Source organism: Rutilus rutilus (assembly GCF_951802725.1).
Source record: "Rutilus rutilus genome assembly, chromosome: 2".
NCBI lineage: Eukaryota > Metazoa > Chordata > Actinopteri > Cypriniformes > Leuciscidae > Rutilus > Rutilus rutilus.
Window position 1 is genome coordinate 35,108,048 of NC_140210.1, and position 27,197 is coordinate 35,135,244.

The following is a 27,197-nucleotide window of genomic DNA, read 5'->3' on the forward strand; positions in this document are numbered from 1 at the left end:
TCATTTTCTATAGGGCTCAGGTCATGGACTGGTATGGCCATTGCAAATGCTTGTTTTTGTGCTCAGTGACCCATTTTTGTCTTGCTTTTGATGTTTGTTTTGGATCGTTGTCCTGATGAAAGATCCAAACATGGCCCGTTATAAAGATTTCTAGCAGAGGCCGTCAGGTTTTGAATTTTTTATCTGTTGGTATTTGATCGAATCCATGATGCCATGTATCTGAACAAGATGTCCAGGACCTCTGGCAGAAAATTAGGCCCACAACATTAAAGATACCGCAGAGTATTTCATTTTACACATGGGGTACTTTTTTATCCTTGTATGAACCAAACCCATATTAAGTGTTTGCTGCCAAAAAGCTTTTTTTGTTTTGTTTCATCTGTCCATAGAACATTTGAAAAGTAACTGACACTACTGGAACTTCAAACGGGATGGGCTCTATGGACAGATGAAACAAAAAAATTAGCTTTTTTGGCAGCAAACACTTAATATGGGTTTGGGTCTGACCAGCACTGTGTGTGTACACACACACAAAGTATATTTTTCTTTTGCTAATTTTAAATAAATAAGGGTCAGAAGCTAAACAGATTGGTAAACATTTTAATTTTGTAATTCAATAAAGGTACATTTTGTAAAATGACTTAGAGAATGTAAGAAATTACAATGACCAGTGTCAACATAAAAAAAAGTCACCTACGATTTCACAAGGACACAATTTCACAACACTCAAAAAAAAAATCTCCCCAACCACATAAGGTTTTATTCCTGTGATGTTAATAATGTTCATGCTAACAAACTAACAACTCCTGGGGGCAAGCTGTATCCCCAGACCTCCTTCCAAAAGTCTGAATCTTCTGGCATATCTAACATTGAATCAATATTTGTCTCAATATTGCTCATGTTATAATATTTATAATGATGTCCACGCTGCCTGATTTCCCCATATTGGATGTCCAAAGTGCCCACAAACCCCATCCAAGGCCTTCAGCCCCATCCTCGGAGTTCATGTCGGGTCTTATCCAGTGCCCGCAGCGGCCTTCCTCATCACCTCTTCGTCCTGAACGGAAAGCTCAGTGAGTTTACGGCCAAGTCTCTCATGCAAGTCCAAGTACTTGGCGACACAGCGGTCCAGACACACAGCTTCCCCCTTTGAAAGTTCTGCTTCCTTGTAATGAGGCGGAACACACTTTTTGTGACACGCGCTGGTCATTCTGCATGAGGAAAGAAGACAGGAGAGATGAGACGACAGACCATGGTCCAGTTGTTCAAAAGTTTCCTGATTGGATTGGTCAAATCTTGAAAATGGCTGGGTTGTTAAAAAGAAGACATTTTGTTTTTGTTTTAGATCACAAAATCCAATCCTGGTTTTGATCTGGATCAAATCGTCAGTTTGTGTTGTTTAAACGTTTAATAAGATTGGGATCCATTTGATTGAAAAAATCTGGATTATCCACCGTATATAAACTACATTAGACGAACCAGTCGAAAGTAGTTTCTAACAATCGCATCCCTTATTGCATGTATACTTGTTTGTTTATGTCGTGGGTCACATGAGGGCTACGGAAACCCTAAAGGGACATGTTGATGGGAAGACAATTTCCCCCAAGAAACTGTGCAGAGTTCTCTGCGAATGAATGCAAAGTTTCTTGGGGAACGGAAAACTTTCGCGAGAGAACGCAAACGCATTCAAATATATATTGTTCCCCATCACCATGTCCCTTTAGTGCCTCCGTAGGAGTCTGACTGTTTAAAGGAAACTGAAAATGGAAGGAGATGTTTATGTTTTTCTCTTAAAAGAAAGAAAACACATTGATTTCTACATTGTACATTTGTTTGAAATCTGAAAGCCATTTTATTTAATAAAATCTTTATATTTTGTTTACCTTCATTCATTAAAAAGCATTATTATTAGACATACACTGTTGACATAAATCATTACAATTAATGTAATTCATTTGTTGACACCTGGAAGCCATAGAGAGAACTCTTTTTTTTATTTTTTTTATTAAACTACAATATAATGCAATATTTATAATTACATTATATGTCAGCATCATAGTGATTTAAGTCATGGTCATTTAAGTCTTATTATAATTGGTAAAACCTGAAAGCAAAAGAAAGAAAACATAAATATGTTTATTTTCTTTAAACAATATACAATGTCACTCAATATTAAGCAAGGCCTATTATTAAATACTACAACACATTTGCTGGTGGTAATGCTGTAAAGGAGTCCAACCCGTCGTGACATATCGACTCTGCCTTCTCTCAAAAATTTACTTTTTTTTCAAGGTAAAATCTACATATACAGGGTGGGCCATTTATATGGATACACCGTAATAACATGGGAATGGTTGGTGATATTAAATTCCTGTTTGTGGCACATTAGTATATGTGAGGGGGCAAACTCCTCAAGATGGGTGGTGACCATGGTGGCCATTTAGAAGTCGGCCATCTTGGATACAACTTTTGTTTTTTCAATAGGAAGAGGGCCATGTGACACATCAAACTTATTGGTAATGTCACAAGAAAAACAATGGTGTGCTTGGTTTCAACGTAACTTTATTCGTTCATGAGTTATTTACAAGTTTCTGACCACTTATAAAATGTGTTCAATGCCCATTGTGTTGGATTGTCAATGCAACCCTGTTCTCCCACTCTTCACACACTGATAGCAACACCGCAGGAGAAATGCCAGCACAGGCATCCAGTATCCGTAGTTGAACATTGAACACATTTTATAAGTGGTCAGAAACTTGTAAATAACTCATGAACGAATAAAGTTACGTTGAAACCAAGCACACCATTGTTTTTCTTGTGACATTACCAATAAGTTTGATGTGTCACATGGCCCTCTTCCTATTGAAAAAACAAAAGTTGTATCCAAGATGGCCGACTTCTAAATGGCCACCATGGTCACCACCCATCTTGAGGAGTTTGCCCCCTCACATATACTAATGTGCCACAAACAGGACTTTAATATCACCAACCATTCCCATGTTATTACGGTGTATCCATATAAATGGCCCACCCTGTAGTTCCCAACAAAAGTATTGTTTAGTGTAAAACATGTTGAAGATTAGCGAACAGGCTGTCGATTCATTAAATTATAAGCTATTTCCTCACAAAAGTGAAGCCTCTCCTCCATTGATATCCATTAAAAAAAGGCTCCTCTCTCCAGGAGCTGAGTTTGACACCCCTGTGATCTTGACCAAAAATGTATGCACCTCTTGATGGAAATAAATGTTGTGATGTTATTTCCATCAAGAGGTGCATACATTTTTGGTCAAGATCTTGTATTTACAATGCAAGAGTCCAGCACTCTGTGAAGTCTCCTCCCGCACAACCCAAAGACTTTCAACGAATTTAAGGTCTGGACTCAGAGGTGGCAATTCATGTGTGAAAATTATTCTTCAAGCTCCCTCCCAACCATTCTTTCACAATTTGAGACTGATGAATCTTGACATTGTCATCTTGGAATATGGCCATGATGCGTTTTCCTACAATGAAAAGCTACACACTCCATCATTTAGGGTTAGAGGAACTGTTGCCAAACATATAACATGCTAGAAATATTATCATCACTGCAATAATAATTCAGTCATTGACTCTTAAGCATTTGTCTCTTAAATCCAAACAGTGACTTTTTTTGGCCGGGCAGTGTATGTGTGCATATCTATAATAATTGACATATTAACGATTATCAAAATAACCGTTAGTTGCAGTCCTACTACATACATACAGTACATAACAGGAATAAATACAATGCATTATTGATCTAACTGCTAAAATATATTGATATCTAACTGCGGCCAGAAAAGATCATTCGATTTGTAGGCATACTGTATACTAGGGTAAATAGAATTATTTGTAAATTGTATGCGAACTTAAAGTACAGATTATGCAAACATTAAGAAAAACTTAGGAAGACTGTGAAAATGCTTAATACCTGAATGTAAAACTGTGACTGCAAAAACGACAAGAACTTTGACGACGGCAGTACAGGCATGCGTAGTGAATAACACTACAGCAGGTTACATATATTATGGGTTATCGCATCAAGTATTAAGCTTGACCGTGCTTTTAAACGATTCAAGTATGCGTTCTTAAACAAGGCCTGGTGTCTAAATAAGATCTAATAATGAAATAATAAAACGTGTAGCATGTCTATAGCCATTAGTCTAATTGTAGCTACAACAACATCTGCAAAATACTATTCAATAGTTACGTAGTCTACTACACAAGTCCATATTTTTCCCTGCTGTCAGATATCGAAAACGTCAGTAATCTGACAGAAAGCATGCCGTTACACATTCAAACCATCAGAGCTTCATACCGGTTATACATGTCAGCCATCATTTCGACCTCCAGCTCCGCGGCGAGCTGCTGCGCTTTCATGGGGTCCATCTCGGCAAATAACCTTTCGGTTCACCCTCGCTCAAAACCCACCGGACAGCGCGTGGGTCCCGTTCAACAAAGAGCCCAGACAGCTTGCTTAACCTTCAGTGTGTGTCTGCTTGACCGGACCGGAGGAAGTACCCACGTGGATCCTTTCCATCCAGCGTTGTAATTGTCACTTCCGCTGACAATAAAGTTTTCCATTCAAAACCACTGCTACATTTGCTTCGTTGCTCCTTCATTGCTGTTGTAAATAAATGTATGCTATACTTTTAAGTATTTTTGTGTAATGCAAAATACTACATTATTTGTATTGCTTTATTTTAACTGTATTTTATTATTTTACTTGCTACAACTGGAAGTCATAGGAATTGGTAAAAAGTGAAGCTATTACCAGAGCTCTCACATCTTTTTACCAATTCTTATGACTTCCAGTTGTGATTACACATATATTAAAAAAATATTTCTTATAGAAATCACACTCACATTAAACAATTTCTAACCGATAAAATGTGTTATAGCTAAGCAGCAGCACAATTATATATATATATATATACAGTGCTATGCATAAGTTAATACACCCATGCTAAAGTTGACTAAAAAGAGGAATAAAAAATCATATTTTGGAAATTGAACTTAATGCCTTAATTTAAAAAATTAGGAAAAATCCAACCTTTAAGGACACCAATTTTCTTTGTGAATGAATAATGTATCGTAAATAAATAAATGTTCTTCCTTAAAATACATGGTGCATAAGTGAGTACACCCCTATGTTAAATTCCCATAGAGGCAGGCAGATTTTTATTTTTAAGTATTTTAAAAAAAAATTTTTTAGGATACTATGCATCCTGATAAAGTTCCCTTGGCCTTTGGAATTAAAATAGCCCCACATCATCACATAGCATTCACCATACCTAGAGATTGGCATGGTTTTATTTCAGTTAGCCTAAAAGCTAGTTTGATTTGCATTGAGAGATGATCTCATGGAAAGTACCCCATGCCAATCTCTAGGTATGGTGAAGGCTATGTGATGATGTGGGGCTATTTTAATTCCAAAGGACAAGGGAACTTTATCAGGATGCATAGTATCCTAAAAAAATAAAAATAAAATACTTAAAAATAAAAATCTGCCTGCCTCTATGGGAATTTAACATAGGGGTGTACTCACTTATGCACCATGTATTTTAAGGAAGAACATTTATTTATTTACGATACATTATTCATTCACAAAGAAAATTGGTGTCCTTAAAGGTTGGATTTTTCCTAATTTTTTAAATTAAGGCATTAAGTTCAATTTCCAAAATATGATTTTTTATTCCTCTTTTTAGTCAACTTTAGCATGGGTGTATTAACTTATGCATTGCACTGTGTATATATATATATTTACTATCACAAATTTTCAAATTACCTGATATTTTGAGGCTCTTTTACCTTGAGAAATGTATATTGTTATATTTTATTCTGTGTTAAACTTTACGCTTTCTTATTTCTTCTCAAAAATGTCAGATAACAGAGGATAAGTAACACAAATAAAGTCAGACCAAAATAATTATACTAAATAATTATGGTAACATTATACAAAAATTAAGCACACATCAAAAAGTGTGATATGAACTTATATAATATAGACATTTATTTTAATTTACATAATTTTATATGTAACTTTACATGAGACAGTCAAAAATAAATTAAGATGCCAATTCACTTTAGTAACATGCATCACACTGACAAAAAAGAGAATTCTCACCATTGGATATATGTTCAACTTTAGGTTTTGAGAACTTTCAAACAGCTATTGACTTTCAAATAGCAAACTGCTATTGACTTCAAACTGTGAAAGATGTATGCTTAACATAAACATAAAATTTCATTCTGTCTCTTCTCCAGTGACATCTACCTCCTCTTCTTCAGTGGTATCCAACTCGTCCTCTTGGTCCAGAAGACCCTCAATAGAAAGAGTGACAACCTGTCCAGCTGCCAAAAGCCCAAATGGAAACTCTTCTACATACTCCCCCAGAACATCTACTTCAATATCTTCTTCATCTAAGTGGCAGTCATCTTTTGATTCTGAATCGGCCCCAACGGACAGCACCATTGAGACATCTTCACTGCACACACTGGGGCTGTGAAAGTTTGAACCTTCAGTTTGGACAGAAGGAGCATCTGTGCTTATTTCTTGAGGAAAAGCTATGAGGACAAAACAGCAGGATCAGGAATATTGATTATTATTACTAACAATGTAAATGTAAATTTCGCAATTTTACCTCCTTTTGATGGATCATCTGCAGTCTTAGCACTTGCGATGTGTCCTTGACTCAATTCCTCTTCCTCCAAAAGGGTCTGTCCATCGAACATCTCAGCACTGTATTGGGACCCCACCACATCAATATCATCATCATCCGACCCATTGGTGGTTTCCCAACGTCCCTCATATTCCTCTACAAATGTATGTACTCTCCGAACTTCAGTTTCTTCGATCATCTGATCATCTTTGTTCCAACCTAAATCCTCTTTTTCATTGTTCTCCAAACAATCGGTCAACCAGTCAACACCATGTGCTGCCTGAACTTTCTTTTCACTATCTGATGTCATCTCAAATGACCGCTCATTAGAAACTGTAGTTTCCAAAGCATTTTTGACATGTTCTGCTTGTGTAATGTCAGGATTCAAACTGAAATTCATTTCTATTCCCTCCATCACTGTCAGTTCATTGGTAGTAACAACACAGTCCGTCTTTGTGGGTGAAAAATCCTCATCAGGTGTCATGACGTCCTTCATTATGTCCTCCTCAGATGTTAACAGGACAGAAATCTCAGTTGTATGGTCCTGAATGTCTTTTCCCATCTCATTTTGGAAATCACTATTCTGTAGAACAGTGGCTGTTCTTCTTGAGTTCTCCTCCATGGAAATATCTCCGTCTTTACCTGAATATTTCACATTATCTGGCATGTCTCCACATGACAACGGTGACCTTTCATGATTGTCAGATACATCCACGTCTTTCTTTTCGTTTATCAGCATAGACATCTCTGCTTTTTTCTCCCCACAAATGCCCTTTTTGATCTGTTCACTGCTATTCATCACTAACTTACTATTAACATCATCACTTTTCCCTCCTTGGAATTTTTGAAGGCTAAAAGACGAGTCTCGCAGGCTTGATGTTAGCTGCTGATTAAAATTCAGAGAACTATTACATGCGGGACTTGCAACACTTGAAAGAGCCTGGTGGAAAATTTGATCAAGGATACTTGCTCCCTTCGCCTGGTCAGCATATTTGAAGTGAGAATTCGACGTTGCCTGTGCAAAATTGCAGTTAACATCTGCTTCTTCCATTTCTGTTGAGTCTTTCTCCTGCTGTGTATTTGGTTCTTGCTTACTACCCTGTTCAATCTTATTGTCTGTCTTAGTTTTTTCCACTTCACGATCATCTTGGCCTGAAGTGAAGTTGTTACACAAGAGAGCTACAGGAGTTGTTTTGGATTTAGGTGGTCTGCCACGACCACGTTTTACAACACCAGTGAGATGTTGTTTACTGGTGGCGTCTAACAAAGGCATTTTCTTACTGAGAGGTGAAGAAATTTCTCGTCTTCTCTTCATAGCTGCAGCTATTCTTGTGCTTGCACTGGTCATTCGGGTACTGACTCCATATGTGCCAGAATTTGATGGCTTAATGTCTCCACAGTGGGGCTCATCACATTTGGATATCCTCGGTTGAACCTGATCCCCATTTTCAAGGTTTTGGCACTCTGTGTCCCCTTTCACTTTTGACTTTTGAGTTGCAATCCTCCGTTTTCTCGTCTTTCTCTGTTTAGGGCGCTCACTGGCATCGCTCATATCAGGCTGAATGATGTTTGAGCTACTCCCACTGATTAAATTATTGTGGGAAAAGGAAGTCTTTAATTCTTGCCATTCTGCAAGGTCAGGGCATGATCGATTTTGGCAGGCGTTGAGGTCATGCTGTGGACGTGGGCAGGAAATATCAATCATTGAGCTTAGAGGGAAGTCCAATACCGCTGGTGAATCAGAAAGCCACAGGGGAAAGTTTTGTGTTAAAGAATCTTGCCTGTGTGATGGTTCTGATGGTTCTTGTTTTGATGGAACATCACTGTCTCCTTTTTCTGATTCAAGGGGGGAAAGGCATTGTAGTAGTTTGAAATCTGGCCTATCATCAGGTATGCTGGTCATAACAAGGCTAGGCATTTCACCTGTTGCAACAGAGTTTGGGACAGCTGTGGCTTTTGGGATTAAACTCGAGCCTTCTATAAGTGAGGGGGTAGAGTTTCTTGACGCAGTTGCCAGATTCTGAACTTGGTTCAAGTGGTCCTGTTCAGGTGACTGAGTCAGGAGCACGACTGTATTGGCTGAGTGGTCTGAAAAAACAATTAGTAAAGTAAGTAAACAATAAGTAAACAAAAACACACACAAAATAATGCATGCACACATGCGTAGACTAAAATAACATGAACCAAAGACTTTACCTTCATCTCTTTGTCCTGAAGACCCAACTGGTGTTGCTGTCTTGCTAACATCAGATTCCCTCATCTTTGGCTCACAACTTTGCACAAAAAGACAAGGACCTTGAGTAGAGGCCTCAGCACCCTTTTGCCCACCTTTTTGTTCCTGAAGAGGACCTAGCTGATCTTGCTCATTCAGATTTCTGTCTAATGGCACCAACGGAAGGATGTTTAAACCCATCATGAACATATCCTCCAAGAGCATTGCAATATGTTCATCCGATTCGTCTGCTTGGGGAGGGCTGGAAGATAATGTTGGTATATCCAAAGGGGAAGAGACAGAAATGTGATGTGGAGTACTAAGACATTTATCTGAAGAGGCATGCGTGGAGGAATTAGAGGGTGAAATAGGCAGGTCCGTCCGTGGGGTGAGAGTTCCAAGACTTTGACCAGGAATCACACTAGATGGGCAGCTCTTTAGTCAGATATAAAGTAAAAATAAGATTATGAAAGGAACATAGTAGAACATATTGAAAGAAAACTTTGCTGTAGAAAAGTGGGTCTCTATAATTATATAACATATTATATAACATAAAGCATAGTTAGGCTTACCAAGGCTGCATTTTTACTTGGCAAAAATAAGAGTAAAAACTGTAATATTGTGAAATATTTTTACAATTTTATGTAATTGTTCTCTATTTTAATATATTTAAATTTTTTATTTATCCCTGAATTTTCAGCATCATTACTCCAGTCTTCAGTGTCTCATGATCCTTCAGAAATCATTCTAATATGCAGATTTGGTGCTCAATGAACATTTCTTATTATTATAATCAATATTGAAAACAGGTGTTGTGCTTGATATTTTTGTGGAAATTGTATTGTCGTGGTGAATAGTAATGTAAGAGTCCTTGCTGTCACTTTTGATCAATTTTCTTTCTTTCTTTCTTTCATAAATATATACAGTATATAGTTTGTATGATGAAATGTATGAAATTGATACTTTTTTCAGCAACGATGCATTTAAATTGATCAAAAGTGAGAGTAAAAAGTCTTTTGAACTTTCTATTTATCAAAGAATTCTGAATTTCTTTTATCCTGGTTTCTCCGCAACTGTTTTAACAATTGCATGTGTGTGTGTGTGTGAGTGTGGCAACAAATATAGCACACAGATTTTGAATATAAATCCTTACCTGAGTTCGAGGTCCACACTCTTTCGCTTCTTCTGGCTTCTTCTCACTCTCACCCTGGACGGAAACGAGGAGGTTACTCTCCCAGCAAGCTCCACTCCTTCTGCTCAGTTTTATCTTTACTTTAAGCTGGTCGAGTTTGGTCTCTTTCTGTTCAGTAGTAGTGTTTTTTTGTCCGTTATCTTCCTCTAAAAGCTTTTGGAAGTCTTTGCCTGAAACATTCCTACTTTTTTCCACCGCTCCAATTTGGTTTGATTTGGTCCCTTCAACATTAAGAAGCTTTATCTGGTTTTGTTGACGAGTTAATTTTTTTAATTGGCTTTCTCTCTTTGAAATTTTCCACCTTTTCTTAGCCTTTGTTTTATGATGGTCTGATATCGATGCTTCTGTCATGTCAGCGATGGAAGGAACAGTGGCATTACTGATCAAATTTAAACCTCTAGTTGGACTAACTTCTTCCAAAAACTGCGATGGTGGCAAATCAGGCCCCAACAAGCCACAAGGTTGCACTGAAGTCACTGAAGCAGTACTGCTCTGTATCTTCAAAGGTTCAGACACGATTTCACTTTCCTGGCTCTTCACGCTGTCTTCTGTCCGTACACCAGTTTCTTTCCAACAACTCTCAACATCCACAACTCCTCTGTCTACCCACACTCTCTTTTTTCCAAAAAGGTTTCTAAGTCCAAGTCTGTGGGCAGCAGCCATTACTTCCTCATGTTCGCTCCGACTCTCAACCTCAATTTCCCCTGAGTACAGAAACCCAACTAGCTTCAGTAAGGCATGAGATCCTACAGCCTCAAGGCTCAGAAGCCTGTTCTGCCCCGCATGTGGAGCAGGGGAAGTGGAAAGGATTCTTGAGAAGATGGGGCTTAGAGCAGCTAACACACAGCTGTGAGCAGGAACACAGACACCTGAAGAATTGAAAAGTATTTTTAGATAATAGAAAAAGCTTGTTTTCGTTCCACGGTTCCTTGCTTGTGGAATAATCTTCCCAATCCTACCCGGACAGCTGAATCCCTGACAATTTTCAAAGAACCAGCTGAAAAATCATCTTTTCAGTGAGCCAAATATCTTGACACAATCATCTCACAATTTGTTAGCTTGTACCAGCGATTCTCGAATTCATTGCCTCTAAGATGAATCGCTTGTTGTATTCCTCAATAAGTCGCTTTGGATAAAAGTGTCTGCTAAATGTATAAATCTAAAAGCTTAGTAAATTTTTTTTTTCAATAACCACAATATTACAGAAGTCTATAACTAACAATAACATCTTAAATTTGAAAATTACAAAAAAATTGGCCCAGCAGGCAAATCAACTGCCAAAAAATAACAACACAAATCAAATCAAGTTAAATATTATTGGAGCTAATTTTATTATTGTTGCATTTAAATCAAAGTCAATGATGTGCTGATTAAACTGCTTTTGTGTAAAGAAGAACATTTTACGACGCGTAGAATTCATTTATGACAGTAGACATTCATTTCTATGGTCTCTCTGTCAACAATTACTGACTGTGGAAATCATGGCATCAGGTCTTCATTTGATTTGTTTACAATATCAGTCCCAGTGACACAGACCCAGTGTTTGTGATCTCTGCTCTTACCCTCAGTCTGTAGAAGAGTGTCACAGAAGATGCTTCCCTGCTGCTGCTTCTGAAGTTCACCAAGCAGGAATAATGCAAAGTCAGGATGCTGATACTTCCACATGCTGGCATCAACTTCAGTCTAAAATACATTTAGAAACTTCAAAACAAAAGGAAAGGATGTTTGTGATCCAGAAAAATCCCACTTTCTTCAATTTTGCGAGATATACATTTACTTATTTTGTGTTATCAATTCAGATCCAACAGCTGTAGACTAAAATAACCAACATTTGGACAAGTATAGGCTTTTACATTGCTTTGATAGGCCTATAAACATAGAGAGAAGACAAAGAAACTGTGTTTGAAAGTTTGAGGACTGATCGGGCAATTTTATACTAAATTCAAAACATTGTATCAAATTGCAAATACATGTATCATTTCAGCCATACTCTCGATCTCGAAGGTCACAAACTGTCAACTGATACTGATATCGCTAGTATTTCCGCCGCGTTTTCATGCACTAAGTACACGTGCTTCACCAATACTTTCTAATATACCGATATTATATAAACAAATAATTTTACAAACGCAAACACAGGTGATATGTAGGACACGTGAGCCGCTTCATAACAATCTCATGTCAACCGACTCTCGCTCTAGCTACTCAGTAGCTTCAGGGGTGAGATTTTGATCTCAGTGATTCGAATATTTTGAATCGATTCACCAAAAAGATCCACTCACTGATTTGTGAACCTACATCGTTACGCCAGAGCCATGTGAGATCATCTTAAACGAGTATGTTGAGTCATTCACTACGATTTTATTGTTGAATTATTCACTACTTAATTGTGTATACAAGTTTATACACATTATAATAATTCTTCCGCATCTGTTCTCTCCTTGGTGTGACTCGCTGATGTTTTTTTGTGTGCCACTGCAGTGCTTCCCAAACCCCACTAGGGCTCGCTAAAGAGGGGTCACCAAGCTCACTCTACTTTGAAGGTACATGTATGAAATGGTATACCGGTCTGGCGAAAAACTGGGCTACTATACAATCTTCTACTATTTGTATTACGGTTTAATATTTTTATTAAGTAAAACCATATTTGTTTACCAGGATTTGACAAATCTCACGGTAAACTGCCGTGTTAGCAAGCGCTGCACGCATCATTGTTTCCTTTGTGTGTGAAAACGTCATTAAGTGAGATTTTACTACCGAGTGCTGAGGGAAATTATATAAATTAAAGTATGAATGAAATATATTAATGTATCTCTGAGGGGAACTGACTGCCTTGAGGGGTAAGGGGACATTTTAACAACTTACCCTATTATTTCCTGTGCAGAAACTGTTGCATTCAATTTGACAACACTATTGTTATTTTATTAGGCTACATTTGTTCTGAAAATTCCTTTGAAGGCACGGAAAGAATAAAAACAGTGCCGGTAAATTTAGGCACAAAATAACGTAAATTATGCAGGGAATCTGTTGAGAAAGTGCAAATATGACGCATAAAGTGCCTTATAAATGTTGAGTTAACTGTCAACTGTTAACACTCCCGTTTTCCCCGGGAGTCTACCGTGTTTCACACCCATCTCCCGCCTCCCTCCCGTTTTTTTTATTTCTCCCATGAAACTCCCGTAATTTGTATGGCCCAAACGTCGTTATATGAATAACATCATATTATTCCAAGGTTGTCCAGTTGCCAGATCTTGTATGAAACCCATCCTACTCGCGCAATCAAATTTCAACCCATTTTGTGAGCTCAACCTGGCAACCTACAACCCAGCCGTCGATATCTGCGGGAAGTTGAACAAGCATCACTGGTAGAAATGGGAAAAGACTCAGTGGTAAATATTTAACGCAGCATCCGTTTTTCAGCATCTGTCATCCTTTGACTGGCGTTACATTATATGATGCGCTTTTATTCTTGCAAATGCTTTTAAATCATTCTAATGAGTCCTAATAGAGTTCTCTTTCTGCTTGAAGTTGACCGAACACTTAACACCCGCAATTATGCCAAAATGTCCGTTTTGTAGAGTATCCTCACAAGAGCAGACTGGCTACTTTGTGATAATATTCAGCAAAACAGCTCCCTTGGTCGTATTATGTAAACTAGCCTATATCGAACGTTATCTTTTTTTTACTTTTTTTTTTTTACTTAACATTTAGAATTTTTACCTTATGTTTCTTCTGTGAGATAATTGTGTGCTGTTGCGCTCATTTGTTTCAATTTCTCCACGAAAGAAAGTCTTTCTCGCAAAGATGTTACCAGAAATAGGTCTAACGTTACACCATCCATTATCAATCGAATATATATATATATATACACATATATATATTTGCAAAGTTGAACCAAAGTTACCTGTTGTTAAATGTTGATCAATTTAAAGACTTGCATTGACAAATAAATAATAAATAGGTTAAGCTTATCATTTTACCTTTTCCTTCACCCCAGAACGCTTTCCACATCGATCCATTTTTGGTCATGGGACAGACTTAAAGTAGTCGCAAGTTGAGAGGTTGATATTTATTAAAATGCAAAAAAAAAAAAAAAAAAAAAGATTTTACCAAACACTTTTTGATTATTAATAAAGCTGTATTAAAGGACACAATGGCGCCCCCCTCCCGGTGGTTATGACTTGCAAAGGCCCTGGGGCCAATTATCTCCAAGGAAATAGCAATTATGTTATAGTCTCCTTATCAAATTGCAAAATGCTGTATTAAATTAAACATGTATAAAGTGCAGACTTTGCTCACATTATCAGCTCAAGATCCAGTGTTTTCAGAGTGGCTCAGATCACTTTTTTTTTTTTTTTAATCATAAGCGCACTAAAACATACTCCATTGCTCTCTCTAGGCCCATTTTGTTGGATCATTTAGAGTTTAGGATCACAATTTTTTCATTTTAAATCATAAGCACGCTAAAACATACTCAATTACTCTCTCTAGACCCATTTTGTTGGATCATTTAGAATTTAGGCAATGTTTTAAAATGTAGTCTTCAGCTTAAAGAAAATAGTTATGTTTCCAATACCTTTCACATAAAGAAAGAAGCTCAAAGAGTGGGTCAGATAAATAAAACCATGGGACAATATTTCTATAAGAGGTTTTTGGGCCTCCGTATTCACATAGAGCCCAACAGTAACAGAAGTTTCCTCATAGCCCAAAGGCCTTGCATATGCTATGAGACATATATTCAAACATAAATAAACATTTTGATGGGTTTTCTGAACCCGCAGCATTAAACCCCAGAGCCCCCCAGTCCCTGTAATGAAATTGACTTGATTATTTGAGCATTTCTTTCAGAAAGTGTTAAAATGCATGACTGTGTTAAAAGCCGATTTTTAACATTTTTAAATATATGCACTGTACAATTGGCTATTGTAATGTGATTAATTTTGAAGTCTAAATAATGTTTAAAAAGTTCACACTGGCAGAGAAGAATTATGTTACAATCGTACACACAAATCCATAATAAATACCAACAGCACACTTAAAAACTACAGTTACACGTAAGAGAATGTGAGTTGTGTCTGTGACCAATCGGTTTTTGTTGCTTGTACTCGTGGTCACAATGCCGCCATATCTTACTTATTTAAAGGGGTGGTATAATGCCCTTTTCACAAGATGTAAAATAAGTCTTTGATGTCCCCAGAGTGTGTGTGTGAAGTTTTAGCTCAAAATACTCCACAGATATTTTTTTATAGCATGTTAAAATTGTAAATTTTTGAGGGTGAGCAAAAACGCACCGTTTTGTGTCTGTTCCTTTAAATGCAAATGAGCTGCTGCTCCCGGCACAGAGGGCGGGGCTTCAACAACTTGCACTCACACAGACATGCACTGAAAATTTCAAAAACTTTTAGCCTTTTATCATGTTCAAACCAGATTCAGACGATGATGGAGAGACTCAAGAAGAGGTGACAACATGTAGAATGCAACAGGGAGTTTCTGAATGGTTAGTTGATGAATTTATATAGCTTATGTGTAGTTACCTTCTAGTCATTGTTTAGCATATTCTGTCTTTATAATCTATAAATCGAGTTCCGGGGGCGGGGTTTATGTAAATTTTATGGTTGGTGATGTCACTAACCTTGGAGGAATGTCGTGTCGTCCCTATACCAGCCGATTACTGCGGTCCTTAAAAAGTGATTTCTTTCAAAGCAAATATCTCCCTTTGCTTTGAACTTTGAGCGTTGTAACTTTTCAGATGTTGTTTATGCTCAAACAGCAACATTACACACTAACTAAATAAAAAAAGTGAAATCATAAATCAACCACCCCTTTAATAAAACTTTAAAAGCGGAAAGCGTATCGCTCATTCCTGGGAATACATTTGACATCGCAGCCTGACCTTGACGGAAATAAATATCCTACACCAAAAGTCCCGGAGAAAAAGTCAGCTGTGCTCAGATTTGTAAACCGTACAGTAGCTTTGGTTTTTCAATCCGTACCCGTTTCGCCCCGTGGCTCAAAAGGGACGCAACAAAAATAAGGACACACGAGAAAGCCAAAATAGAAGGCAAAATTTATTAACAAAATAGAACTATACAGAAAAAATAAACTATGTAGGCTACATTTTCTACAAGGTATCAGTGAACAAATTCATAATCCGTGCACGCTTTCGCAATCGTTGTTTTGTAAATCGTTCTTTTGCAATAGTTGTTTTGTAATCAGTTCCTGTGAAATTTTTTAAATACTGTTCCAGTAGGTGAAGTTACACAACAATATGCTGATTACTTAACAATAATATTTGGATGTAATATTCAGTTCCTGTGAAAACCTGTTCCAGTTGATGGAGTATACACAGGTGATGTGTAATATTCAGTACCAGTAAACTCCACCCGCTGGAACAGTTTATTGCAGTAACTGAATATTACACATCACCTGTTCAGTTGTCACAGATTTGTGGCCTATCCCTTATTTTAGAAATCTGTTTTTCTGTATATTGATTTATTGTGTATTGTTAAGATGAATACAACTGTCTTAACTGAATGTTTCTATGATTTGGCGATGGGATGTGTAATGTATAGATGACATGAAACCGCATGTGATTGAACTGAAACCCGTATTTTGGTACCCAAATGTTGACAGGTTTGCTATGACGTGTCACGCAGGTACTGGGATACTCCGCAGCGTTACGACCCGAACGATCTAAAATAGTCAGAATATAAACACTTATGAGCTGTGTCCCAATTCAGGGGCTGCATCCTCCGAAGGCTGCATTTGAAGGCCGACTGCGTCACAGTGGCGCGACGAAGGCTGTCCCAATTCAAAGGCTGTCCCAATTCGAAGGCTGTCCCAATTCTAAGGTCCTACTAAGGCTCCTTCAAAGGCTGCGTTCTAGTCCACTTTTAGTCACGCACTTGCGAATTTCTCTAAGCACTTCCCCTCAGGGGAATCCCTGATCAAGGTGATCTAGGGCTTAGCACATTCCAATTCAGCCTATTGCAAAGGTTCTGCCAGTAGTGGGCACTCATGCGACATAAGTAATGACATACATCCGAGTGAACGAGACGGAGGGAAGTTAGCAAGTGAAAGGCAGGAGGCCAATGTTTCGGAAAACATTGAAGCTTCCCCGGGCGTCGCCATTGATTAGCAGACCATCACCTGCTGTTAGCATTCCATTGACTCCCATTCATTTTGGCGTCACTTTGACAGCGAATAACTTTACATCTGAAGCGTTTAAAGACTCCATTTGTCCATTATTTATTTCTAAAGAAACACGAAAATTTATAAAAGGCTCCATTACCTTGTATCTTCTGTTATGGCCCCGTGGAAGCCGTTTTTGTAAAAAATAGGCTAACGATTGCGTCATAACCACACGACTCTCTGTCGCACAGTAGAGAGATTACCGTATGGACAGGAGGAGAAGCTCGCGGGCAATCAGGGGGACGTGGAGGCAAAATGACAAAATAATTAATAAGAATACTTAGCAAAAGTTGCTCCTGCTCCTAGCTCATGGACACCTCCTACTCACACTCTCCGTCTCTGCAAGTTTCGGAAGGGAATGATTCAGATTTCTCTTGGCACAGCTACTAGAAGACAGACGGGTTGCTCACGTCACATCTACGTCGTCAAGCTCAGTTTGAGTCTGCGCAGTACGCTCGGCCATCAGGAAGTGAGAGCTTCTAATTGACTTTACTTGGAAACCTATGGGGTCGCTGTATCCAGTTTATATACTGTCTATGGTGAAAGGCATGACAATTTTGGACTGGAACGCAGCCTCGGTACGTCCTTCGAAGGCCGCACACTTCCAAGGACGCAGCCCCTGATTCTGGACACAGCTCTTATAGGTGTACCATAGTGATTCAGGATAAGACAAGAACACGGTACTCGCTCATTATATACATTTTGAAAAAAAAAAAAAAAAGTTACGGACTGCAGCTTTAACCAGGGAGCCAGTGGCCACTAGGGGCATCAAGGTTACTTACAATGATTTAAAATAAGACAAAACAAGCATTAATATAAGCTTAACAACTAAAAAATAACATATTTCCTATTTTTAGTTCATCTTCTCAAAACCTGTATATCTTTGAGATATCTCCTTCCCGCAGTCTTGGAAAACCTGGATATGTGAGGTAGCCTAATTTGTGTTTGATTTCTAGACTTGGAAAAGTCACAGATTAAAATCTTAAAACTCCATGTGCATTCTTATGTTTATTATATATATTTTTTTTTTACCAGGTGAGTTCTGTAAAAAATTCTGTAATCTGAAATTTATTTGACAGAAAATAGGAGTTTCAGTGGTTCAAACCTAGTTGTTTCCAGTATTATTTTTAACTAGCAGTTTATGATTTTCTTCATCCAATTTAAAATTAAGTTCTCACTGTCTCCACTAATTTGTAATTTGACTTGAATACGTAAAAAAAGAAAAAAAAAGTCGAATCAATTCCATATCATGCGTCTCAATAGAGTTGAGGCTTACTGGGAAATATGGTTGAGAGTCTCATATTTCCCAGTAAGCAGCAACTCTCTCTAAGGTGCTAAAATGGATTTATCAAATTGATCTCATTCATTACATTCTCAAGTGAAGAATTTTAAATGAATGTAAATGTGTTAAAGTACAAAAATGCTCTGTGAATCACACAAAAATTCACTGTCAGAACCTTGGAAAAAAAAAATTCATTCTTTTATTTAAAAACAGTATTGCTAAGTTACATGTTCAATCCACGAAAGAAAGGTGCAATGTTTAAGACCAAAGGTAAAGTGTTGAAATATAGGAATTATGAATCAAGATCCACATGTAAGTGTTGCAGAGAAACGGCATGTTAACTGACAGAACATGACACAAAGAATTTTTTCCTTTCGTCTTTAATTAAAAGATATAAACTGTAAATGCATTTATTTAAAAAATAAAAATGATTGCATATGCATTCACCGACAACACCCCAGAAAAACAAAATCAGCCCCAATCATAAAATACAGAAAAGAAAAAAGAGCAACAGGACAAAAACCAAAGGAGGAAGAAAAAAAAATAATTAAAATTAACAAATATTCTCTGGTATATATAGTTAAATGTGCTTTTATTTTATCTTATTTTCTCATCAAGCTAGAATCAATAACTGAGCTCTTGCTAAATCCTGCCTGAAAGAGATGCAATTTTTGTGATTAAAAAGCTCATTTATCCGCCTCCCTCAACACTGAACAATCGATTAATTCCTCATTCTTGTGAACAGCCTCCTCTATCAGGACTCAGACTTCTGCTCTTCGGACTCCAAACATTCCTTTACTGACTGTAGTGTCTTGCAAAATTGTATTACAATTGGCAAACAGGAGATTAAAAAGGCATTGGGGAAAAAGAAAAGAAAAATTATAAAAAACAAAAAAAATCCACTGACCCCTAGTGCTATTCAGTTTCTATCCAGTAAATATCTACAACAGACTTACTGAGCATTTTAATATGCAGTCTAAGAAACAAGCACTGTATTTATGGATTGCAGAGAGAGAGAAAAACCTCGATGGATATACATCCTCAAATGTACACTCGTTTCCTCTCTACACAGACAGGCACTGAAACCAAGAGGCAGACGGGTGGCCGAATGTCCCTGTTCACCGCTTATCACAAACACACTCACACGACGCAATGGGCAAGCGAGGCACTCCAAGTATGCAGAGTGGATTTTTGAGATGCAGTCATATTTACACATTCATTTATATTCAGACAAAAGTGAAAAAAAAAACCCCACAAACTGGGTCCACCAGCAGGGCCGATTCACAACATATTGAAAAGTGGGAGCACCATTCTAAGACCAGGACTACAATTTGTCTCCGAGAGTTCTTCTGTTGCTTTTTAATTGTGTTTATTAAAAAACTAAGGGGGAGGAACTCTTTAGTTTCCACACAGAAACGAATTGTTGTCAGTGACAATTTCAAAGACCAAACCAAAGGTGGAGGGGGAACGGCTCTTGAACGCTTTGCAAATTTGTCACAATGCAAGGAGTCCCATAGAGCACGACTGTCCTCGTCTACCACTGGAGATCGTTCTTTGAATGCTACTGGTTTAACCAAATCAAAAATCCCTCTGCCTCTTTTGTAATGCTTCAACGCTTTCACAATAACCTCTTCCAAGAGACTGAACACTCAATGAGACCATCCACAAAAACCACAGATGGATAACTTAAGGGGAACTGGTGGTCATCTAGTGCTTTTAGAAAACAATGACCACAAAAAAAAAAAAGCCTCATGTCCGTCACGATGAGTCGAGACATACAACTTAGAGATATTCTATATACATTATTTTCTGCAGGCCACATATGACTGATGCAATTTGGCATTACCTTTTTATCAATGTGAACCACAAAAGCAGGATGAAGCAAAATAATCAAAATACCATTGCCATACTATACTAGTGTTCCAATAGATGCAGAAGCAATAAAAAAAAAGACATGGTTTATACAGCTGGATAAGCTGGGCATGTGACTAAATAGACATTTTAGTCCCTAGTGTTTCCATTATTATAAAAAAAAAAAAAAAAAGGAGTGGTATGGACCAAAATCAAGAGAGGAATTAATTGTGTAGTGTCCATTTTAAGTAGTGGCTGCTCTCAATCACATTGATCTCAATAAGAGTAGGAGTGACAACTAGAGAATGTTGAAAACTACAGAAGGGTCTTTGCAATTAGTGGCAATGGTCCCGTAAGTGATGAGATCAGAGGCTCAGCAGGGACAGTAGGCAGGAGGAGGAAACTCACGGCGGGTGATGCACACTATCAGTTTTTCTGTGGAGGGAAACAGATGAGACGTGAAGGTCAAGCGTGGTACTCTATCACTGAGTTCACTAATAACAAGGGAAAAATGATACAGTAATGCGTCATCAAAGAGCTGCGATGAGAATTTGTGCATATTGCACAAATCACATCACCCATTTTGAGACGGATAAAACCACAGTCATGTGACCAAAGTGGGACACATGAGGGGAAGAGATCAGTGTTGGGGAGTAACTAACTGATAGCAACGACGCTACTAATGAAACATGCCACTGGCTGAGCTGCTTTCTGAATCGCTTTTTCATTCATGTAAATCAGTGCAGTATATGAAATATTTGCCTTTGCCTAGAGTAGCTTACTGGAAATTTGATCTATTTGAGATCCTTGTTTAATGCACCAGATAAATAAATATATACATATACATATACATACGTACACGCATATTAAATTATAAGAATGCATAAATTAATTAAAATATAATTTATATCCATTTTACATTGTCTTCTTGCAGTGAAATATTGACTTGTGTTTGAGTGTTTTTGTAAATGTCTATTTGAGGTCCTTGTTTTTGCACCTGATAAATATAGCTCTGACTGTAAAAAATACAATCATAAAATAAATGAAAAAAGATAAGTTTGTCAGCAGCTAACTACTTTTCAGTCCCTGTAGCTGGACTGTAATTCAACTACTGTAAATTTGGAGTAGCTTGCAGTTAGAAAGCTAGTTTAAAAAAAAAAAAGCTTCCCCAACACTGGAAATTAGTAAACCCATTTCCACTGGAGTACAGAATAACAAAATACTGTTAATGAGGGTTAGAACCACAAATACACAGAGCGGCGCACATACACTTAAATGTACACATGAAGCCCATGCAGAAGGTGGACACACATACCATGCGTGCTCATGCACTGAGTGGGGGGAGGGGAGTAGCCTAACCATCATAAGAGTCCAACAGAGGCAAAGAGCCCCGTCTCTCCCCATACATTCCTCCCTGAGAGTCAAAGAGAAAGAGAGATTGAACCAGGATAAGAGAAAGGCATCGAAGAAGAGGTGAGTGATAATAGGAGGAGAGGGGAGTGTGAGAGAGTTAGTTGAGGTGAGAACCCCTCTGAGTACTATTAGTGAAATTACAGTAGGTTAACAAGTTTCAGCTTGAGTAGTGTGTGGGTTTTATGATGTCTGGTGTGCAAGGAAGTTAGTGAGAACACAGGTTGTTTGTTGTGTGTAACTGCACAAGGGTGGACGTGTCCCTTTGAAGGTTCGCGTTACCTGAGGTGCGTCTCTGTCAGAGCGATCCAGAGTGTCGTCTAAAGTGTTTCTCCGTCCTCTCTGGTCTATCGTAGAATAAGCGTCTGGAGCCACAGACAAAATTGATCATTTCTAACTGATCTCTCACACTTAGTGAATCACAGCATAGCAATTGCATATATATATATATATATATATATATATATATATATATATATATATAGATATATATATAGTAGTAAAGTCTACATTTTCCAGTGCAAATGCATGCATACATTTCATATACATGCATACACAAATATATATATACACACACTTCATATACATGCATATATACACATTTTATATATGCATGTATATTGTGTGTGTGTGCGTGTGTGTGTGTGTGTGTGTATATATGAAGAGTTCAGATGCAAAAGCCTCTTAGTGACATCTGAAATTTTCTTCAAGAATGATAATTTTTATCAAGCTCGTATATTTTAAGTTCAGTTATTTCACTTAAAGGACAATTAATAGGTAATTTTCATTGCCATTTAAGTGAAATTACTGAATTTAAATATACAAGCTTGATAAAAATGATCATTCTAGAAGAAAATTTCAGATGTCACTAAGAGGCTTTTGCATCTGAACTCTTCATACACACAATATACATGCATATATAAATTGTGTATATATGCATGTATATGAAATGTGTGTGTGTGTGTGTATATATATATATGTGTGTGTGTGTGTGTGTGTGTGTGTGTGTATATATATATATATATACACACACACACACACACACACACATTTCATATACACAAATATACACACACACTTCTTATACATGCATATGTACATTTATTTATTTATTTATTTATTTTCGCCATGTTATATAGTAATGTATTTAATTTTGAAGTGCAAATTAAAGCAGATACATCACAAAAACTCAACTGGCAAATGTGTCTAAAAGCTCATTTTAGACCTTGAGTATTTGCATAAAGTATGTGCATTTTACCTGGTCCCATGTCATTAAGTGGAATCATGTCTCTGTCCTGTTTGCCCCCTAACAAAGAGATCCAAACACAGTCAGATCAGAGGCACAAAGTCCATCCTGCATGTCCATTCAACTGATAAACACATTAAAAGCCATTCAGCAGGAATATGTTGTGTTCTTACCCCTGTCTATTAGCGGCAGGGTGCTGTCCTCGTATCCCCCGTTGCTACGGGTGTTGTTAGGAGGGTTGAGGGTGACCATGAAGTCTGTTTTCTTCCAGCCGTCCTTCTCCAGGGTGCGACGGAGCTCTTTGAAGCCCCACACGATCTGCAGGACCTGCCCAGCGCCGCGTACCTCTCGATCTGAACGGTTGCTATATGGGGAAAATACAGATTGTGAAACAATACAACTACGGCTCATAAAAAAAGCATTTGCAGTTTAAAAACAAAAACAAAGTTCCTCTTCCAGGTTCCTCCAATGTGACCAGCCAATTAACACAAAAACGGACACACACACACACACACACCTGTCTTTGTTGATGAGCACCAGTCTCTCGATACCCTGGGAGCTGCGCAGGGATTTGGCCGCATCCACGCTGGAGCCGATCACTTCCGTCATAGTGCTGAGAACAGACACCACCGTCTCCTCCGAGAGCCCGCGCACGGGCTGACTCTGACCACTGCCTGGCAGATTCGCCACCAAGTTAGGCACTGAATGCTTCCCTACACAGAGAGAGAAAGATTCATTTATTGAGACTGTACAAATATGGCGAATTTGACAGGTATTTGACACAAACAAACAGGGATTATTGGCTCACACACCTAACAGCTCACGGTTGCGAGCATCAATGGCCAGGTTCCTCAGAGCTCCAGACATGGCTCGGACCACACGGTCGTTCCCATGAGACAACAGCTCCGTCATCATCGGCAGGCCATGTTCCTGTCTCATCGTTGCTCTAATGTATCGCCCATACTGACAAAAATAAAGACAGATCAAATTATGAAATTATTCCACTCGTCATGGAGCTAATCAAACAAATATTAATGAATAAATGGTGATTGACTAGGGCTGCTCGATTATGGAAAAAAATCATTGATTCTTCGGATTAATATTAAGGTTAGATTTCAAAAAGTTGATTAGTAACGAACATGAAGCAGGGCAACATCTCACTGCGTGATGGAGCCTAGAGAATGCAGTTAGAATACGCCTAAAATTCAAGATACCAGGGCAAAAATGCCTCATCGTGATATAGTTCAGCAATGCAATATTGATTATTGAACAGTTCAATAAATAAGAAGTTAACACTGTATTATATTTTAGACACAATATTGTTTGCTTTTGCTCAATTTTGCCAAGGAAAACATTACCTATAAAGCCAGAGCAGAAGTGTTGTGCGTCTCCGAGCAACACACAGCGCTGTTTAATTTCTAAACGATCCACATTGAGCGAATCATTCGGGTGAACCAATGATTCAATGGCCCATTTATAAAGAGCATTTACTTCATTACTGAATGAATCAGCTGTTTGAATGAATCAAATGACTCATGACTTACTCATTTAGACATTTACCGCCACCTACTGGCAGTTTTAGTTACTTATTTAGAATATCATTTAATAAAAAAAGTAAAAAAAATCCATATTCCACATTTTCATATTAATAATAAATAAATAAAAAACATTAAAGGTACAGTTCTCCCAAAAATGAAAATTCCAGGGCCACATGGTCATTGAAGCCTAAAAGTTTGAGTAATAAATTCTATGTTGAATCCAAATATATTTTATTTTTATTAGATGTCTATTTGATGCTTTTCTCATTTAACACTATACTGACTTCATCTTTTGGGGGTAATTTCTCAGCCAAGTTTGATGTGCGAATAGATTAATTACATGTGGTGATTAATTAGATTAAAAAAGAAAATGTAATCACTTGACAGTCCTAATATAAGTTTTTTGTTTCATAACTGCTTTTTTGGGGGGAGGGGAAGGAAAAGTTCATTTTAAGCCCTGAAAGTTGCAGTATGTTCTATACTGTTGCATTATTGTGTGTACTCACAGTCCAACGGCCTGCACACAGGTTCTGCACGGCTCCCGCGGCGGCTTCCAGAACCGATGGGTTCTTACTCTCTTTCAGAAGAGAAGTGTACACGCGCACCACCTCTGGCTGGAACAGCAATTCATAACCTACCAAACAACACAATTATTACTTTTTCATCTATTATCTAACTACCAACTACTCAGAGACAACAAGACTCAACTGTCGTTGTACCTTTGGCTGGTGAGCTTCTCTTTGGAATGTCAATCATATCTGAAGTTCCATCATCCTCTTTTTTTCCTGAACAAAGCAGACGGCATGAGCACCAAGTGAAACAGAGATGAAGTGACAGATCTAATCTGTCATTTAATGACAGTGATGTCATTTATGACAATTTAGAAGCAAAAGTCTGTCTTCAAAGATTTAAAAAGGGGATTTTCTTTAGACAAAGAGTTTATTAGAGACAGTTCTGACAAAGGTTACATTTATTCCCTGAGGGAAAACCCCAAGTTGTGTAATGATTAAATGACTAAAGACTTGATGCAGACGGCTTTCACAGTAGTATATGCCAAAGTGACAATGTGCACGTTTAAAAGAATCAGAAAACTGTCTTTTAAAATGTCTACATGATTAAACATTAAAAGTGAAGGTGTGTAAGGAGTGGACTTATTGGAAATGCTGAGCTCTGGCACCCTCTGGTGGTTACTAATGAAAATGTTATAAAACGCAGCAAGCATTTTAAAGGGCCAGTCAAACAATTAAGAAACAAAATCAGATTCCAGAAAACATTTTGTTTTGGGATCTCGTCCCTCCTTTCCCAGTTTTCTAGAATAGCCAGCTATTTTGTATATTTGTGGTAAAAACTGTTCCGTGAATGGTTTGGATGATGAAGGCAGCAGCCTATTTAGTGATAGTGTCCAATGTCATAATACAGCCATTTCCTTCCGATCGATAAAAACCTTGTTTGTGTGACTGGTCCCCTTAATAGGCCTTCTTACTTTACAAAAGCAGTGCAGCTCATAAAACGAATGTGAAACAGGATGAGAAATAAATTATTTTCTCTTAAAATATTTCCTGTTTCAGATCCAATTTCTGAACTTTGACTTATAACAGGGTTAATAATGGGTTACAATGAGGTGAAATGCAAGTGATTCCCATAATAGCAAAGCGAAGCCTTTACTTAAAAAAAGAAAAGAAAAAAAAGAAAAAAGTAAAAAGTAAAAAGAGAGAAAAGCTTACCTTTGGAAAACCACTCGTCTGTTACAGGATAAAAGGATGTACGGAATGAGAGCAGAAGAGACAGATACAGAAGAAAATGAGGAAAGTTTTGGCATAAAAAAATTTGCAGTAGTGCCCCAGCCACCATACAATTATTTAGCAACAAACCCACAAACAAGGCACACCACACAATTCATGCATGCTTCATGTCCTCCTTGTGCAAACAAACTTCAATATGATCTGACACATATCAAACAAACAGGCTTAACAGACTTCTAAGTGTGTGCTATGATTTAAAGACTAGGAATAGGCACGGCCTCTTGGCTTCGTTTACACGACACAGAGATTGTGTACTGGAATGTAAAGATAGCAAGTTGACTTATTTTAATTGGTTACGGCCCACAGCTAGTGCCTGTGTTTTTCTTTAAATGAATCGGAGGCGCACCTTTGCCCTTTCGGGAGCTGAAGCAGCCGCCCTTTTGGGAAGAGGCGGGGCCTTGATTGACAGGAGTCATCTCCTGATAGCGCTCAGAGCCTGGTATCTCCCGATGCACTTGATAGGACAGATTCCTCAGCAGACACACACTGTTCTCAATCAGCTGCACACAGACATAACAAACATGATCAAATAATAGATCATTTGTTAGAGATTGAAGCAGGACAGCTAGAAATATTTGTATAAAACTGTTGAAAACCAAAGAAAAGGCTGATCCTACTAACTATATAGTAATATTCAGAATTTGCAGGTTCTTATTCCACTCACTGATCCACTAACCCCTGGTTTCACAGACAAGGCTTAAGCTAGTCCCAGACTATAATGCATGTTTGAGCCGTTTCAAATGAAAGCAAGTTGCACTGACAGATCTTAAAATATGTTTTGTCTCAAGATGCA

The 27,197-nt window shown here is 37.8% G+C and overlaps 3 protein-coding genes across 17 annotated transcripts in view; all 3 read right to left on the bottom strand.

Annotated features, from left to right (window-relative positions):
* Window positions 1-584: 584 nt before the first annotated feature.
* timm10 (translocase of inner mitochondrial membrane 10 homolog (yeast)) lies at window positions 585-4,575 on the bottom strand. Its single transcript, XM_084395475.1, has 2 exons — window positions 4,337-4,575; window positions 585-1,211 (listed from the first exon to the last, which is right to left on the bottom strand). Exons 1-2 carry the CDS (start codon window positions 4,405-4,407, stop codon window positions 1,016-1,018), a joined length of 267 nt encoding a protein of 88 aa, XP_084251601.1. The 5' UTR covers window positions 4,408-4,575; the 3' UTR covers window positions 585-1,015.
* Window positions 4,576-6,008: 1,433 nt separating this feature from the next.
* LOC311286104 (uncharacterized protein) lies at window positions 6,009-12,251 on the bottom strand. Its single transcript, XM_084402142.1, has 6 exons — window positions 12,075-12,251; window positions 11,647-11,785; window positions 10,046-10,953; window positions 8,877-9,327; window positions 6,663-8,768; window positions 6,009-6,585 (listed from the first exon to the last, which is right to left on the bottom strand). Exons 2-6 carry the CDS (start codon window positions 11,747-11,749, stop codon window positions 6,266-6,268), a joined length of 3,888 nt encoding a protein of 1,295 aa, XP_084258268.1. The 5' UTR covers window positions 11,750-11,785; window positions 12,075-12,251; the 3' UTR covers window positions 6,009-6,265.
* Window positions 12,252-19,345: 7,094 nt separating this feature from the next.
* The window catches only part of ctnnd1 (catenin (cadherin-associated protein), delta 1), a 34,857-nt gene continuing 27,005 nt past the window's right edge, over window positions 19,346-27,197 (bottom strand). For 4 of the 15 annotated variants that reach the window (XM_084393753.1, XM_084393759.1, XM_084393760.1 and 1 more), the window contains 11 exons: window positions 26,751-26,904; window positions 26,327-26,344; window positions 25,322-25,387; window positions 25,109-25,236; window positions 23,877-24,027; window positions 23,582-23,777; window positions 23,238-23,428; window positions 23,077-23,124; window positions 22,101-22,183; window positions 21,768-21,822; window positions 19,346-20,843 (listed from right to left, as the gene is read on the bottom strand). In XM_084393753.1, the coding sequence (XP_084249879.1) occupies window positions 20,782-20,843; window positions 21,768-21,822; window positions 22,101-22,183; window positions 23,077-23,124; window positions 23,238-23,428; window positions 23,582-23,777; window positions 23,877-24,027; window positions 25,109-25,236; window positions 25,322-25,387; window positions 26,327-26,344; window positions 26,751-26,904 (1,152 nt within the window). In that variant the 3' untranslated portion in view covers window positions 19,346-20,781. Of the gene's footprint in view, window positions 20,844-21,723; window positions 21,823-22,100; window positions 22,184-23,076; window positions 23,125-23,237; window positions 23,429-23,581; window positions 23,778-23,876; window positions 24,028-25,108; window positions 25,237-25,321; window positions 25,388-26,326; window positions 26,345-26,750; window positions 26,905-27,197 lie in introns of all 15 variants that reach the window. The other 11 variants (XM_084393748.1, XM_084393747.1, XM_084393755.1 and 8 more) reach the window with 5 other exon arrangements.

Coding starts and splice junctions, on each gene's coding strand:
- timm10 (XM_084395475.1), bottom strand. CDS start 4,407: ATGGACCCCATGAAAGCGCAGCAGCTCGCCGCGGAGCTGGAGGTCGAA. Junction 1,212..4,336: donor ATGGCTGACATGTATAACCG/GTATGAAGCTCT, acceptor TTCCTCATGCAG/AATGACCAGCGCGTGTCACA.
- LOC311286104 (XM_084402142.1), bottom strand. CDS start 11,749: ATGTGGAAGTATCAGCATCCTGACTTTGCATTATTCCTGCTTGGTGAA. Junction 9,328..10,045: donor AGTGTGGACCTCGAACTCAG/GTAAGGATTTAT, acceptor ATCTGACTAAAG/AGCTGCCCATCTAGTGTGAT. Junction 6,586..6,662: donor AGATGATCCATCAAAAGGAG/GTAAAATTGCGA, acceptor TTGTCCTCATAG/CTTTTCCTCAAGAAATAAGC.